We start from the raw sequence: 17001 nt of genomic DNA on the forward strand, positions 1-17001 counted from the left end.
TATTTCAGCACCAGCTCCCAGTCTGCTTACATAGAGAGAAGGTTACTAGGTTCCCTGGGAGAGACGGTACCTGTGAGTGAGTGGTGCAGGAGAGGCTGCAGACCACATATTTCAGGTGAAGCGTTGAGCAGAAGGCTTCAAGGCTGTGGCTGTGCTCCTGAATGAGGAAGGTCCTTCCTTGTTCAGCAGCTGTACTGTACTCGGGAAAGGGGATGGGGCTAATTTCTCACCAGGGATCCTGTTTTTTTCTGTTTAAAAATCCGAATTCTCTGATAAAAAAAATCTCAAATTCTCTTATTAAAAACCCCCAAATCCACATTTTTCCATGTTTAAAATGAAATGCCACTATATATCTAGATCTAGTATATAAACATAGATCTAGATATAGATAGGTATCAGTTGAACATGTTTTGCTTTACTGATATATTTGCAATTTTAAAGCAATTTGGAAGCCTACCAGTGCCTCAATCATTATAATAAAATAAATTTTAATTACCTATATATTTTGGCATTTGATTTTTGTTTTTTTTTATCTTAGAAAATCAGAGCTCCCCCTGCCTCCTTCACTCACCAGGATGCAGGTCCAGCTGCAGCTGTCCCCCCACTATGTACGCAGAAATTTGGGGGGGGGCATGTTTCCTCCCCTCCCACCTCTCCTACACATTGCCTTTGCACCCCTTCGCCCTGCCCTGTGTCACTTGTACCCCCTCCATCCAGCCTGCTTCCATAGACTTACCTGGAGAGAGCTGTGGGAGCTGTTCTCCACCACACTGCCTAGCTGCCACGTGCATGTATATGTGTGAACTGGTACATGGCACCCCTTGCCCCCTGCATCCTGCTCCCTCCAGCCACAAGCAACCCCTTGCAGGCTGGAACTCTGCCAGCCTACAAGGGGAAACCCACCATTTCCCAGGTTTTTCTCCTTTAAAGAAAATCCATGTTTTTCCATGGTAAACAGAAAATCCAGATCTCTGGTGATAAGATACAGACTTTGCTCATCCTGGTTATATTAAATGGAGAAGGTGCTCTGGGGTCACTAATGATTCCATGCTTACCAAACCAGGGTGGCAACAGGGATCATTTTGTTGGCCTCCATATCCCTTCCATACATCCCTTTGCCTGCTGGGTACAGCACTTACAATGGAAAGGGGCCTGCTGGATTCCTCAGCATGCACCATCTGTGGTTGACCCTTTGGTGTGCATGAGGAGTGGAGGGCAGTGGGAGAGATGAGTGGGTTTGGGACTCTGCTGTTAAAAGGTGTTAAAACCCTTGTCTGCTTCTGCAGGAGCTGAACCTGCCAGTGGTGGGCTCCCAGCTCGTGGGTCTCATCCCTAAGAAGGCCATGCTCACTGCAGCGGAGTTCTACATTAAAAAGGAGAACCTCTTCGTTGTGGAGGAGGAGCAAAAAATCCGACTGGTAAGACTGGCTTTCCCTGATGGTCTAGATCAGAAACCTTTCACAAGATGGACCTGCAAGTCATAGTGTTACCAGCTTCCTGGTGTTGGAGGAAGTCTAATTAGTACTAATTAGTGCCTTAATTAGGAACAAGGAAAGGGGCAGAAAGGGTTAAAACTGACACCATTGTTGCCAAAGAATCCGGCTTCCACAGGCAGCTCAAGTATAGAGAGAAGAGACAGGTTAATAGTGGTTAAATCAAACAGGGTTTATTGACAGGGTTTATTGATAGTCTCTCTTACTCACCCAAGTCTCTCTTACTCACCCAGCCTGTCACAAGTAACAGATAACTGGATACAAACAGGGTACACAGAGACTCTCTTTTCTCTCACTCACAGATCCAACCACAGGGGTAGACAGACTCTAGCTGATGCACACAGATAAAGACAGAGACAGATAGCATACCACACAGATCCTTTTCCAAGACACACACCAATACCACACAGATTCCAAAAACACACTGTGAGGCAGGCACGCATGAGTGCACGCATGCACACGCATACCCCTGCATTGTTTCCTTGCAACCTTGGAGAGCCCTATGTCATCAACTCATTGATGTTCTCCATTCATTCCAGGGTGGTAACGATTCTTGTCCAGTCATTCTCTCCTGCCAGCAGGACCTGTCAATCACGCAATATTCACACTCAGCAGTGTTCATTTACGCCGGCTTAAATTTACTGCATGGTAAAGTACTATGCAGTAAGTGGGAATAGACTGGCATCTACACGTGCAGGTGTCTAAGTGTGTTAACGCTGTGTGTGGTCTGTTTTGGGACTAAAGTTAGTCCCAAGTCAGTCCACACACACTGTGTTACTGCACAGTAAGGCATCTACACATGCATTACTGTGCAGTAACTAACTGGGACAAGAAGTCCTTCTTTCGGTACGTAGGGAACAGGAGGAAAACAAATGGGAGTGTGGGGCCATTGCTCAGCAACTCAGGAGAGCTGGTTACCAGTACCCAAGAGAGAGCTGAACTCCTGAATGACTACTTTGCCTTGGTCTTTCCCCGGGCCAAGGGGAAAGCCATGCCAGGTAGAGTAGAAGATGAGCACAGTAGGAATAATCACCTTCCTACTATTGCCGTAGATTTTGGTGTATGACCAATTAATAAAATTAGATGTATGCAAGTCAGCAGGACTGGATGATCTTCATCCAAGAGTGCTGAAGGAGCTGGCTGAAGTCATTGCAGAACCTCTGTAAAAACTGTTCCACAACTCGTGGCACTCTGGAGAAGTCCCTGAGGACTGGAAGAGGGCCAACGTTGTGCCCATCCACAAGAGGGGCAAGAGGGAGGACCTGGGTAACTATAGCCAGTCAGACTAACTTCCATCCTAGGGAAAATCCCTAGAAAAGTTCATCAAGGAGTCTATCTGCGATAAGCTTGTGGAAGGTAAGAGTCTGAATGACAGCCAACATGGCTTCGTTGTGGGCAGTTCTTGCCTTACCAACCTTATTTCCTTCTATGACCAGGTAACTCTCCAGCTTGACACGAGAGAGCAGGTTGACATTGTATACCTAGATGTCCAAAAGGCCTTTAGTCTAGTATCCCGCGATGTCCTCATGGGAAAATTGGAGGATTGTGGGCTTAACTCTGAGACTGTCAGGTGGGTGAGAAACTGGCTGCAAGATAGGACCCAGAGAGTCGTAGTGAACGGATCTGTGTCATCCTGGTGAGATGTGGGCACCAGTGTCCCACAGGTGTTGGTGCTCGGTCCAGGACTTTTCAACATCTTTATTAACAATTTGGATGTTGGGGTGAAGAGCTCACTGGCTAAGTTCACAGATGATACTAAGTTGTGGGGAAGTGTGGTCACGCTTGAAGATAGGCTACAGTTACAGGAGGACCTAGACAGGCTGGCAAGTTGGGTGGATCAGAACCTGATGAAGTTCAATGTGCAGAAATGTAAAGTGCTCCACCTCGGGACGAGCAACCCCCAACAGGCGTGGTGGCACCAAACTGACTAGCACCACAAATGAAAAGGACCTAGGGGTAATAATAGACCACAGTATGAATATGAGCTGGCAGTGCGATGCTGTAGCCAGTAGGGCAGATAATACTCTGACATGCATCAATCGATGCATCTCCAGCAAAACCAAAAGAGGTGATTGATTCTGCTCTACTCAGCAGTGGTGAGACTGCAGCTGGAGTAATGCATCCAGTTCTGGGCACCACACTTTAACAAGGATGGGTCCAAAGAAGAGCCACCCATATGATCAGAGTCTTAAAAGGCAAGCCATACCAGGGAAGGCTGAGGGATCTGGGACTCTTCAGCCTGAGGAAAAGAAGGCTGAGAGAGGACCTGGTAACAGCCTGGTAACTGCTGCACTTGGAGAGCACATCAAGGGCTCAGTGAGCAACTGTTCACCAGGGCACCCGAGGGGAAAACCAGGAGTAATGGCCACAAACTCCTGGAAGACCAATTCAGGCTCAACATTAGGAAAAGCTTCACAGTCAGGGTGTCCAGACTGTGGAATAAGCTCCCTCCAGAGGTGGTGCAATCGCCTACCTTGGAAATCTTCAAGAGGAGACTAGACAGTCACCTTGCTGGGGTCACCTGACCCCCAGTTATCTTTCCTGCTTGATGCAGGGGCGTAGACCCAGTGATCTTCCGAAGTCCCTTCTAGCCTTACAATCTATGAATCTATGACTTGGATACCTGTATGATGCAGGTATCAAATTTATGCTCAAATTGGCATAAGTTGCCATATTTACTGCACAGTTCAGGCATGCATGTGTAGATGTGCACCCATACTGTGTAGTAATTTCAGTTACTGTACAATAAATGTGCACATGTAGATGCAACCACTCATCACCAGTCATCTTTGTTCCTGTTACTAACATTCAGCTGTCAATCATTCCACTCTTGGTGCTAAAACTGGAGCAGCAATTGTGCATTCTCCTAAGTCTTAAGTAGTCTGAGAAGTTGGAAGTTCAGGGGTTCTAGGCCCTTCTCAGTTGCATTCAACTGAACAGATCAACACCTCTGAGGGCTACACTGTACGCTGGAAGGGCCTGACCAAGTGCTGAGGGGCAAAACTGCAGCTCTCTCATATCTTTACAGCGAGGAACCTGAAAGACTTGGCCATGTCATAGCAGCCACATAAAATCTGCCAGGCAGGTGAAATACCTGATGACCTTCTTGAGAAGGGCTGAGTTTTGCTGATTAGGAATGATTAATTAATAGTAGATACCAAAGGCAATGTCCAGTGAATAGTAATTTGAAGAAGTGCTTTGTGTGGAAGGAATCAATTTAATGTTGTTAAGAAATCCATTTGAGGAGCTTGGACACATCCTATGAGAGGAGACTACAAACGCTTGTTTTTAGTTTAGTAACATGAAGGTTGAAAGGGATAGATATGCACATCTAGGGTAAACACCAGAGAGGCAAAAGTGCTCTTAAAGTAAAAGGACAGTGATGGCAGTGAACAAATTGGTTTATACTGGCCACAAATGAATTTAGAACAGCAAGCAGAAGGTTTCTAATCACAGGAACAGGGAGGCTCTGGAAGGGGTTTCCAATAGCGCAACAGGGGCAATAAACCTCATCAGTTTTTTAGATAGTTTTTGATCAGTTTGTGACAAGGTTTATAGAATGAAAAAGCAGGGACTAGACATAATCCAGGGTCCTTCAGTTTCTTTCATTCCTATACTCCCGTAATGGATTGATTAAAATGGCACCAGAGCTTCCCAGAACCTTACACAGGTAGGCACTGTCTCTGAGATCCACCTAACCATTAATTTTCCTTGCAGTACATGTCACAAAGAATGGTGCTCTCTAAAAAAACAATATAAAGATAATCAGCTCTCCTAGTTCAAAGTACATAAAGCTGTTTTATATGCCAGACCACTGCTGTAGAACTGGAGAGGGCCAGTTTCCTTTTAGTTTTCATATCAGATTTTAAACAGGGACAAGGGTACTTACATCTTTGGTAAGGCCCCTTGAGTGCCAGTAGGGAAAAGTACTAGATAAGAGCTAGTTAATTATTATTATTTTATTATGTATGTGTTGGACACTGTGGGAGGAAGGTGGAACAGTGTCAGACCCGGATCCAGTTTTAGGTTGCTGGCTTGATAATGTTCCTTTTTTTAATTCAGTATTGATTTTTTGTTTTGTTTTGTCTTAGAAGAATGTGTTCTTTGCCCAAGACTCAGGGTAGGCTGGACTGGATGGATGTTACAATAAATTACTAACTCAAGTTTCCTGGCTACCTGATTATTCTTTGAATATTCTCCACAGAAAGACAAAGGTTTACATGCAGCTTTCTGCTCCAGTAAATCTGTCTTTTCCTCTTCCAGGTGGTCAGCAGGCTGGGCCTGGACTCCTTGTCTCCGTTTAACGCCAGAGAGCGCATTATTGAGTATGGACACTTTTTCTGTGTTCTTTGTCACATCCCTTGTTAGCTCCACTCAAGCAGTTGTTGCTTTGTCAAACAGAAAGGCAGCATCACCTTCCTGGACTGACATTAGAAGTTCATTTGTACTCTTCTTGGTGCTATATAAGTCCTAGTCACCCATAGGTTAGCTTCTTAGCACTACAATACAAACAGAGTTATGAACCAGAAAAAGGGAGACTTCTTTTGACGCTATTACTAATGACATTGCATGGACCGTGCTAGTTATTGTGATGATGGAATCGAGGATGGATTAGACAATGGCAGTGCATGTTGGCCTGGGCCGCTGTCCTGTTGTGGAAGCCCAATACCTACTCTGCCCATGCGGAGGGATTTGTGTTCTTTTATGTAACAAGAAAGGAAAGATATATTCCCATTAAAGTCTTCAGTAAAACAGTTTCTCAACACTGAACATTGGAATTCCCTATCCAGAGAGGTAAGGGGTATTCCAAAGGGGTTAGACAGACTGTCCAATACTACTAGGACTCTAATGTATTCTTCTTTCTCCTTCCTTCCTTGGGTTGTTCACTGCTTCCCATCATCACAATAGCTAGCATGTTCCATGTAAAGTCATTAATAATAGTGTTGCAAGGAGTTTCCCATTTTCCAGATCATATCTCTGCTTGTGTTGGGGCTAATATCTTTTATTTTAACATTTTAGATTATAGCTTTTTAGATGTTATGTATTTCCTTGTTTTGGTTGATAGAAGGGTGGGTCCATATTTCGAGTGGAAAGGTTTTTTCAAAGAATAAAGTTTTGCAGCATTTCCTAAAGGTCTGTTCTCCTCTCCTCTCATGCTCTCAGCCCGGAATACCTGTCCTTAGCAGTCTCATGCTTGCCCTGGGCTATTCTGATCTGCATAGTGACAGAGGAGCACACCTGTCTAATGGTTCTCACGTCCTCTGCACCCTGGGTCTCTTTGTTCACCTGCTGTGCATTGTCTAAATTCTGTTTCATGACCTTTTGAAGGCTGGGCCTGTCTTTTGTGTTGTTTATTTCCATGTGGTGCCCAATACAATGGAGCCCAAATCCTTGTAGCACCCAAGAAACTCAAACGACAATAACGATAGTAATAATAATAAAAATCTCCAAAGATCAACATCAATGAATAGAATTAGACAGAGGGTGGAGACAAAAGGTAAAAGGAGCGCTGGTTTATCATCAGCACCCTGGGGTTTTGTTTAAGACCCTGAAGACCACCTCAGTGGCTTTATGGGAAAATCTGCGTATTTCAGCAGGGAAAAGGACCCCTCTCATATGAAGTGTTTCTCTTAACTGAAGCCTCTGGACTCACCAGTTCTCATTCATGAAAGGTTGAGGATAGATAAGATCTCCTGAACATGAGCAAAGATCCTCTCCTGAGCTTGAGGCCCCGCTGAGATACGTCCGGTGCTGGGCCATGAATCATGATACTTCAATCTGCAGTGCGCCACTCCAAGCCCAACTGCACCCTCCAGTCAAGAAATTATCCAGTGGTAACTGGGACAGAGACCCACATCCAGGACTGTCCCTGTACCTGGCTTAGATCCACTCAGAGAGATCAGCCTGCCTGCATTTGCTTGTGGTTAGCTGCCTAGAGCTGACAGCATTGGTTATTTCTTGAACTGCTGACACAGGTACATGGTGCAGGATGGCAAGGAGGATGGGAACCTGGTGTCCAAGTCTCTTCACAGCTTTGTGCGTGCAGTTGGTGCGAGGTCAGCAGCTCCAGGAGGAGGATCAGTGTCTGCAGCAATGTCTGCTATGGTATGTGCATCTGTGGCTTAGCAGGAATTCTGTCCCAGGGAGGCTGCCTACAATGGATCTGTGGAGCCTGCTTAGTATCAGACACTGAAAGTGATCATGGTGGGATGTTACGTCACGCTCTTTGCTTTCCAGTGAGTGTAACCACCTGGATGAGGTCAATGTGGAAGCCCCATCTCAGCAGCATTTAGCTGACATGAAGTCCCTCTCCCTCTAGGCAGTGGAGGGCGGACTTGGAGTTGGAAGAGAGAGAGTGTTGGTCACAGCACTGAACACTCCTGAGAATGGTGCTTGATACCGGCAGCACTTGCTCAACTTAACTATCCCTTAGCTCTAGGGACATTCTCATACCTGGTTCTACCTTCACCTCTTTTACCAGTGACAATACCATGTCCACTATTTATTGCCCAAGGATCACCCACTCTTGATGTTGTTTCTTAAGAGCAACAGGATGCAGCAGGAGAAGTTACTCAGCATTTGGGAAAACCCTATGAATATGGCTGCACTCTGAATGGGTAGGGCTGGGGCTGTCTGCCTATGGCTGTGGGGGCAGCCGTCTTAGACAGTGGCAGTCTGTTCTTGCTTCTGTCTTTCATGTGGTAGGGTGGAGAGGAGAGCCTGCTAGCAAATTTTATCATGTCTTATTCCAGGGGGCAGCCCTGGGCTGCATGGTGGGCCTGATGACATACGGGAAACGCCAGTTTGAGGAGCTGGACTCAGTCATGAGGAATCTGATCCCTCCTTTCCACCAGGCCATGAACGAGCTGATCGCAATGGTAGACACAGACTCCCAGGCTTTCACCAGTTACATAGTAAGTGACATTTTTAGCTGCCATGCCTGCCACCTGTCTCTCCAGTGCTCAGCTCCAATTTTAATGGCTTCACCCTTCTCTCTTTCCCTTTCAGCTGGCTTGTAATGCCAATCATGAGGTCCTAGGTAAAGGGAGGATATCATCTGGGATTCTCTGCAATATTTTGGCTGCCTTATTGGTTATCTGGGTTAGGACACCAACTTATCCCTGCCTCAGCGGGTGACTGATACTGCCAATCTCTCTGCTAAATTCTGGCAGCTGGATGGAGGCCAGTAAAAACATTGCCACAGCACAAGCCTGTTAACGTCTACATAGTCATTGCTTCCTGTTTCTGTTTTCACATTAGTATTAATAATAGAGCCAGAGAGGCACCATAACAAACACAGTGAGCCAGATGCTCAGCTAATACAGATTCCTGCAGCTCAGCTGAAGTCAGTGAAGCCATGGGTGACTGGTGCCACCTTAGTCAGGGGGGTCACATGCCCCCCCAGTGACCAGTCAGCAACTGGGGCGGAGGTCCCCCCACGGCCAATCTCAACAACGGAGGGGGGTGTCCCCCACAGTCAAGCGCAGCAACCGAAAAGTGGCTGCAGTGCTCCCACGCCCTGGCCAATGCTCTCTGGAAAAGCATTTTTGCTACCAGGGCAAAATGCCCCTGACTGACTGTCCTGCCTGCCCTGCCCCCACTCCTCTGCAGCAGTGCCAGTACCAGCCCCTCCTGCTCTGCTACCTGCAGAAGCCCTGCTTACTCCGGTAAGGGAGCCAGAGGCCAGGCAGGGAGCCAGGCACCCCGATAGCTTCAGCACCCCAGCTTTTCACCCCACACAGCTGGGCAGGTGTGGGCATGCCCAGCTGGGTGCCCTGCAGGCTCCATGTCAGGGTGGGCCAGGCTCCCCTTCCCCCAGTGCACCCTGCTGGCTGCTACTCTGGACTGTGCTGTGGCCCCTCCACCCAAACTGAGCCGGCGCGTGCATGTGGGGCTCGTCTCCCCAGTGCCGGCCTATCTGTACCTCCTTACTCATGGGGTTCCCACTCCTGGCTGCACCCTGTCCTATGGAGATGGAGGCAGTTCCCTGCAGACTCCCCCATCAGCATGCCCAGGCACAGGGCATGGGCAGGGCCTGAAACAAGCAGATGGGTTGAAGCCCCACACCACTGCCCTTGGCACTGTCCCCATCCACCACCTAACACCTGCCTGCTTCCAGCTGTCTGCATCTGCCAGGGTCTGGTGTGAAGCAAAGGGCAGCTGCATTTTTGCCATCCTCTTCAATTTGCTGCCTTAGGTGAACCCCTCTGTGGCCTGTATGGTCCTGCCATCTCTGACTCCAAACTTTGCTTTGAGTGCCAGTGCCAAAGGCAATGGGAGTGGCAGGGTTGCCTCTAATGTTTTCTGGCAGTTTGCAGTCATTACACAGCTGGTCTTTCCAGTTCTCTCTTTCTTGCCTAGCCAGGCTTCTACTGCAGCCCCAACCCTGTGAGATCAGTTTGCCAAGGGGGTTTGGGATGAGGGGAGTAGGGTGAAATGTGCGTTCATCAAAGTAAACAGTCAGTAAAGGCAGGAAACAGTGTAGTCACACTTCCCATGGAGCAAAGTATGTCCTGCACCAGAGCTACTGTTAGCATAGGAGAGAGGAGAAGGAAGCATCAGTGGGACAGTTGCACTGTCCTCATTTAAAGGATGAGTATGAGCCCCAGCCTTTATGACTTGGAGTAGCTGTCAGGCTGCTCTAATTTGTGCCAGTGTTGCAGATGACCCTACAGCACTGAAGGTGGGGTATGGCACTACAGAGTGCTTTATCTTCAAATGCCTAGACCTCATCCAACCATTCCTACCCTTCATGCAGAGAGATTTGGCCTGAGCTTAAGCCCTTGAGAAAGGCCAGAGGTTCAAGGTGTGTGAGGCACTGTAGTGCATCGGAACTAGGCTTCCTATACCCACTAACCAGCTCTGCCATCCTCTGCTTCAATGTACTTTGTCTGTCTACAGGATGTGATGAAGCTGCCGCAGAACACCCCTGAAGAAAGAGAAAAGTGGGTATTGTGAGAAGTCCTGAATCAAACCTACTGAAATCTATAGAAGAACTAGAATTTGGCTTCCACAGGCTTTGGTTATGTCTTAAAGGGTGCGTCTACACATCATCCTATGGTGACATAGTGATGTGCTACGTTGCCATACAGGGCGCTACAGCAGTGTAACGATCGTGTGGATCTGCACATGATCAACAGCTACGTTGCCGTAGGTGCGCTCCCCTGTTTTAGTGCAGGTGAAATCTAACAGTGTGCTGTATGCATAGCACAGTACAGGCAGTTACTTTGGAAGTCCTAAAGCATGGTGTCATAGCAAAGTTGCCATATGGTGACATGTAGACGCACCCAAAGTGTGCGTGCGCATATATGTATGTGAGACCTTTGTATCATATGGCAAAACTAACATCTGCCTTTTCCTGGGCTGAGAGAGCTCGGGGAGCCATACTAGAGTGTGGAGGACTCCTTTGAGTAGGATTTTGTATTTTGAATGTTTGTCCTACATTGATCTTTCCTCATATTGACACTGTGAACTTTGGATTGACGTACACTTCTATGTACTGAAATCCATCTAGCCAGTCTAATTGAGTGAGTAAAATAATATAAACTTGCATAGTCTGCCTGTTGGTTTTGCTAGGTTGATTTCTATGATACTCTGTTACTCCAGCAGACTGTTGTGCCCGGTTTGCCTGATCCAGACTCATTGATTATGTTTTTCCCCTGGTTCACCTACCTTTTGCAGGCGTGAAGCTGCTATGCAACAGGGGCTGAAGAAGGCTGTAGGTGTCCCTTTTGCAATGATAGAGAAGGTGAATTCCTTGTGGCCCACTTTAAAGGAGATGGCTCGGCATGGGAATCTTGCATGTAAATCAGATATTCAGGTATGGGCTCAGAAAAGAGCTTGGAATCTTTTGCAGTGTTTCAAAAAGTTTGGTGCAGCCTCAAAGAAATTTGCTTTGGAGCCCTAAGAACAGGGGATACAGTGAGAGTCTGCCATTGTTAGGAAATAGAATGGTCTATAGTACTTGTGTGAGCCCCCTATAGACTCTGTGGCAGATTAGGGGGCTTAACCAAGGTCTCCTATATTGCAGGCTACTGAGTTATCTAGTGCCCAGCAGATGGAGAAATGTGTTGGCACTAAAGGCTGCTTATAGATGTGCTGGTTCACCTTCTAATTAGAACATGTCAGAACAGACTCAATTAATCAAGTCTGCTCTGCTTTCTAATTCAAACGCTCCAGCACGGTGCTTTAACTAAAGCTGGTGGAATGAGCTTTAGTTAAAGTGCACCTGTGGCCATTTTAAAATGTGGGGGGCTTAATACACGTGGCAGTGAGCTGTTTTGATTAGAGCGGCTGTCTGAGAACCGCTCTAATTAAACTGGCCCCTCCCCACCCCCAAGCATATGCATAGTCACACATACACTTTTGATCTTCCATGTCAGTGTAGCTCCCCGAAGGTTCTCCCAAACCCCATGCTAACATGAGTCAGCCTGGTCCAGTGGCCCAGAGTACAGTACCAGTATCTTTTTGTTTAATTTTGGGTGAGTCATCTTAGCCAACATTTTCAAACTTGGCCACTTATTTTAGTTGCCTAAATACTTGCTGGGTTCCACTACCCAAAACTTGTTACCCCTTTCCACCTTCACCATAACTTCCCTTTGCCTTGGTTTCTCCATCTGTAAAATGAAAACAATGATGTTCTCTCCAAATTTGAAGATCTACAGATGGAAAGAGGTAAATGACATCATGAGGCCCTCTGTGGGCATAAATTGGTGTCATACCATTAAAGTTAAAAATAACTTAATTCCAATTTATAGCATTAAAAGCTTTTCCATAAAGGCTTAAATTAAATGCAGCTCTGGCTTGATGGAGAAGGGATTAAAAATAGACATTAAGCCTTCTTAAGTACAATTTAAATTTGCCTTTAGGTGGCAGCTAAAGCTTTAGAAGCTGGAGTGTTTGGTGCCTATTTCAACGTAATGATCAATCTCAAAGATATAACAGATGAGGAGTTTAAGAAAATGGTAAGTAAGACTTCTGGTTCCCTTCACTTCTAACTGAATGCATGCAATAAGGAGATGTAGTGGCTCTTGAATGTGTCACATAAGTCCAGCCCACGTTCTGTGCAAGGAAAGGACATGATTACTGAGATGGCAAGTGGGGTTGAAATACAGGCTAGAATTCCCTGTAAAAGCATATGCAGCAGGGGCTCCATTTCCTGTACAAGGAGGATGTTTCACCTTGCACAAAGGCTCGGTAGCTGTAATGAAGGAGAGATGGCTTGGCTGTAAGGAGAAGCTGCCTCTGGGTCCAGAATGAGAGGCAACATGGGACACCAAGAGTGTCTGCGGACTAATTCACAGTATGTGATGGGGGCCCTAAATTGAAGTGGTGGGTTTTTAAAAACACCAGTTCAATTTAGGGTCCTTTAAACCCTTTAAACCCCCATGTTGTGCATACATCCAAACTTACGAGCAAGCTGCTGGCAGGTGGAGCAGTCCCTGGGCTGCAGGGGTGGCTGGTGTTTCCCTCTGCAGCATCGGTGGCACCCAGCTCCGCTGGTTCTGAGGGGCATCTCAGCTGCAGAGGGAAGCACCGGGCCCCTGCACAGCTCAGGCAGGCTCCAGGGGAAAAAAAGATCAGGCTCGACACTTTTCTTGCGTAGAGCCTGCCTTTTCTTGGGCGGGCTGCTGCCAGGCTGCCTGCACGGGCTTTCTGCGGAGCCCCTGAGCTGCACGGAGCCTGGTGCTTCATTCCACAGCTGCAGGGCAACAAACTAAAACTCCTCGGGGGAATTTTAGTTGCTGCACCCCAAGTCATTTAAGGTGCATTACGCCTCCAAATTTCCTACAGTGGCTTCTATTAATGCACAATATGCTGCCAACACGTGCAAACACCAACACCATTAAAGTGGTGCAAAAGCATTTAACCTACTTTAAAGTGTCGTGCACACATGCCCCTCATGTTCTACCCACGGCTTAGGAAGGTTTGCTTATAGGTTGCGCAATACATCCTTCTTTCCACTTGCTGCTGATGATGAGATCTCCTTCCATTGTGACCAAGGGATCAGGAGTACTATTGCTAGGTTCTTACAGGCTGGAGACCTGAAGAGATGTGCAGTAAAGATATTCCAATAAATCAAACCAGCCTTTGCAAAGCTATGCAACACCCTGATAAAACAATGGCCTTTTTATTGGAGTCTTGCAGCCCAGCATTATTGCCCCAGTGGGCTCCTGATATTAAAATGCTTCACACCAGTCAGAAAGCCAGACCAGGGCTAAAATGTTCTGTTTAATGCTTCTCATACTTTTGTTACTTGGGGTATCTGGCACGTGCAGTTTATTTCCCTGGGATCTGGTAAGCTATTCCTATCCAGTCCCTCAGAGGCAGGCCCCTCACATTGGTTCCACTGCATGGGTCAGAAGTCCCCTTGGGCATGAGGTGTTTTTTCTCTTTTCCACATGCCACCTTTTCTCAAGTTGTCATCTCAAATGCCAGATGCACTGTGGCCTTCTTTCACTGGGAAGCTGAAATTGGGGTGGTCTGAAGAGAGAAATGAGTTCCAGGTTATGCAAAGAGGGACAATTTGCTGAGCTACTGAATAAAAGTTTCAAAGCTGCCTAAGTGGATTCAGGCTCTTAAGTCATGTAATTTGGCTTCTAAAGTATTAGCTACACTGGAGAAGAAGGGCTTGGTACAAGAATTGGAAGGTGGATTGGAATTGGCTAGAGGGGAAAGATGACAAGTCTGTACTGAAGGGGAGCTATTGGGATGGAAGTGGACTATTAGTGGAGTTCCTCAAAAATTGGTCTTGGGAGCAATCTGAATTAACATTTTCATTAGTGACTTGGGCACAAGAATTAATATTAATGGAATCCACTGATGGCACATGGTTAGGAGGCATTACTCATGTAATGGAAGACTGGAGTATCAGACATGGAGTTGAATGACTTTGAAGGCTGGCCAAGTAGAAATAGGAGGAAGTTCTGCAGTACAAAATGCAAAATTACAGACCTGGGGGACCAATAATAAGACTTTCTGTTATAAACTGAAGGCTTATTAGCTAGAAATGACAGAGGAGGAGCAGAAAAAACCTGGGTGCTTTGGTTAAGCATAGGCTGGATATGAACCATCAATGTGATACAGCCACTGAAAATGAAAACATCATCTGAGAATATATCAGGAGAGGTGTTTTGCCTAGAGATGGGAGACCATTAGTGACATTACACTAAGTATTGTGGAGACCTCATCTGGAATACTGTGCACAATTGTTTTCTGCCATATTCAAGAAAAATGAATCAAACTAGAAGAGATGCAAAGAAGAGCAAGTAGCATGATCAGGAAAGACTATCTTAGGAGAGAAGCTTAGAACTGCTTGTCTTGTTTAGTAAAAAAAAGGTGAGATGACTCAATTGCTCACTCTAAATGCATCAGGGGCTAAGTCACCAGGGAGGAGAAAAATGGTATTAAAACTAAAGGAAAAAACATGGTACAAGAACAAGTTGGTATAAACTAGTCATATATAAATTTAGGCTAGAAAGAAGGAGGTCTCTAGCCATCAAAGGAGTGTTTCTAGCCATCAAAGTTTCTAACCATTGTCAGAGAAATAGCCAAAAGTAGTGGAGGCAAGAAATCTAACTCACCTTAAAGTAGAGCTTAATCAGTTAATGAACAGTCTTGTGTAATATGGAGCCTGTGATAGCAGGGGACTGGACTCAGTGCCCCAAGAGGTCCTGGCAAGGCATGTGTTCCAAAATCTGGAAGGTCAGCACAGGCTCCTAAGTCATTAGGTGTTCGTGAAGAGTTGTGATGGAATGATCATAAGCCAAAAGCCTGTGAAAGGAAGACAGTGCTGAAGAATGAGCATTAGGTAGAGTCATAACAAAGGTATGAGAGAGCATGGCTTTATCTGCACTGACCATAAATGGGGTTTCATGCTATGCTTCACTCAGAGATTAGATGGGGAGAAGTTAGATGGGGTATGTGCACTCACTAAAAGCCACATCCATGGAAGTTACATTAATCTCTGTTTTTATTTTCATCCATTTTGCCATGTTTACACCACATGCAAGTCACATCACTGTTGGGTTTGTCAAAAAACACAAAGCATTAGTTTCAATGGAACCCATATTCAGTATCAACTACACCTGCTATGGGCTGTGGCCTGTGGCCTGATGCCAGGCAGTTAACATAGCAGTGACTGAGTAGACCTTGATTTGCACTGTGCTCTTTTATTTCTGAGGCTGGGAGTGTCCTGCAGGCTCTGGCAATGAAACTGGCTTGGAACCACACCCACATAATGCAAGTGACCTAGCAGGAACGTGGTGTGGAAGCCAATGTCTTGAGTCAGCCAGTCAGAAATGGGTGCTGCACACAGCTGGTTGTACACCATGCCAGAGAGAGGAGAGGTCCTGTGGCATAGCGCAGTGAAGAAGCATGGTTTTGTGGTCATTGATGAGGCTAACAATGGACTTTTCTTTCATGTGCACAGATGTATGGAAAAGTTTCCAGTTTCTTGGAAGAGGCCAAGAGTAGTGCTGCATTTGTGCTGAGACTGCTCGAGAGCCGGGGAGCATGAAGGAGAATACTCACTATGGAAGATGCCAGACTTGAATCCTGGCTTCGGTGGGCTAAATTTCAGAGAATACAAATGTGAAATGGTCACATTTCCTCTGTTGTCTTGTGTTCCAAAAAATGTCATCTCTGGTGAGAGAGACTCCACAATGAGACTCTTCCTGATGCAACCAACCCCTGGGGTTATGGGCTGTCTTACCTTTACCCTTCACACATTAACCTGTGGCAGGTGCACAAAACTCCTGGGTCAGTGCTTGCGGCATCAAAATCCATCATCTCCTACAAGAGCAGATGTATCAGCCATAGAGAAGAGGGGCTTGGCTGCCTGGGAGGTTGATGGAGAGCTCAAATCACCCTGAGGTGCCCAATGGAGCACATTTTGCCTGCCTATTGCCTGGCCTGCCAGTTCTTGGTACTGTCTGTGTCTTGGGAGCTGCACTGTCTTGGCTGTTCCAGCTCTACCTTCAGGGGGAATTGCTGCCACTTTTTAGAAAGCACAGAGTAACTTTTTATGTGTTCTTCTTAGACTCCCAAAGTGGGAAGTCATAGTTTCCAAGAGCAGTTGGCATTACGTAATGGAGACACCGCTTTCGCCTCCTGCCTGTTAGGGTCTATCGTGCCCTTTATTTCCAGCAGGCAATTTAGAGGGTAAGAGAATTGCAGCAATGGGAATGACTGGACTCTGGGAGAACAATCTTATTTCTTTAAACCATACATGTCTGGCTTCTGGTGAGGATACATGATTTCATGCACAATTACAGTGAGACACAGGTTCCTCCAGTGCCCTAGCAGCAGCTTTGGGGCTGGAAGTAGGTGTCTTGACATGCAGGTTTGGATGTTTCAGTACACTCAGTGCAAGTGATGCCACCATGAATAAGATCTTCTGGCAATCAAGTCTCTATTGGAGATTTTTTGGTTGGGGAAGCCCCAGCAGGAAAACTTCAGTGGAGCACTGCTGCCATGAAGCAAGAAACTACTGGGGCCAATCCTTCCA

At 46.4% G+C, this 17001-nt stretch overlaps 1 protein-coding gene across 2 annotated transcripts in view; it reads left to right on the plus strand.

The window, feature by feature from the left end:
• Positions 1 to 16095, plus strand: part of FTCD (formimidoyltransferase cyclodeaminase) — a 29322-nt gene extending 13227 nt beyond the window's left edge. For both annotated transcript variants that reach the window (XM_059727200.1, XM_006260991.4), the window contains 8 exons: positions 1287 to 1418; positions 5757 to 5818; positions 7469 to 7598; positions 8246 to 8407; positions 10395 to 10438; positions 11175 to 11313; positions 12362 to 12457; positions 15925 to 16095. In XM_059727200.1, the coding sequence (XP_059583183.1) occupies positions 1287 to 1418; positions 5757 to 5818; positions 7469 to 7598; positions 8246 to 8407; positions 10395 to 10438; positions 11175 to 11313; positions 12362 to 12457; positions 15925 to 16011 (852 nt within the window). In that variant the 3' untranslated portion in view covers positions 16012 to 16095. The remainder of the gene's footprint in view (positions 1 to 1286; positions 1419 to 5756; positions 5819 to 7468; positions 7599 to 8245; positions 8408 to 10394; positions 10439 to 11174; positions 11314 to 12361; positions 12458 to 15924) is intronic.
• The last annotated feature ends 906 nt before the right edge of the window (positions 16096 to 17001 follow it).

Source organism: Alligator mississippiensis, chromosome 4 (genome assembly GCF_030867095.1).
Source record: "Alligator mississippiensis isolate rAllMis1 chromosome 4, rAllMis1, whole genome shotgun sequence".
In the NCBI taxonomy this organism is placed as follows: domain Eukaryota; kingdom Metazoa; phylum Chordata; order Crocodylia; family Alligatoridae; genus Alligator; species Alligator mississippiensis.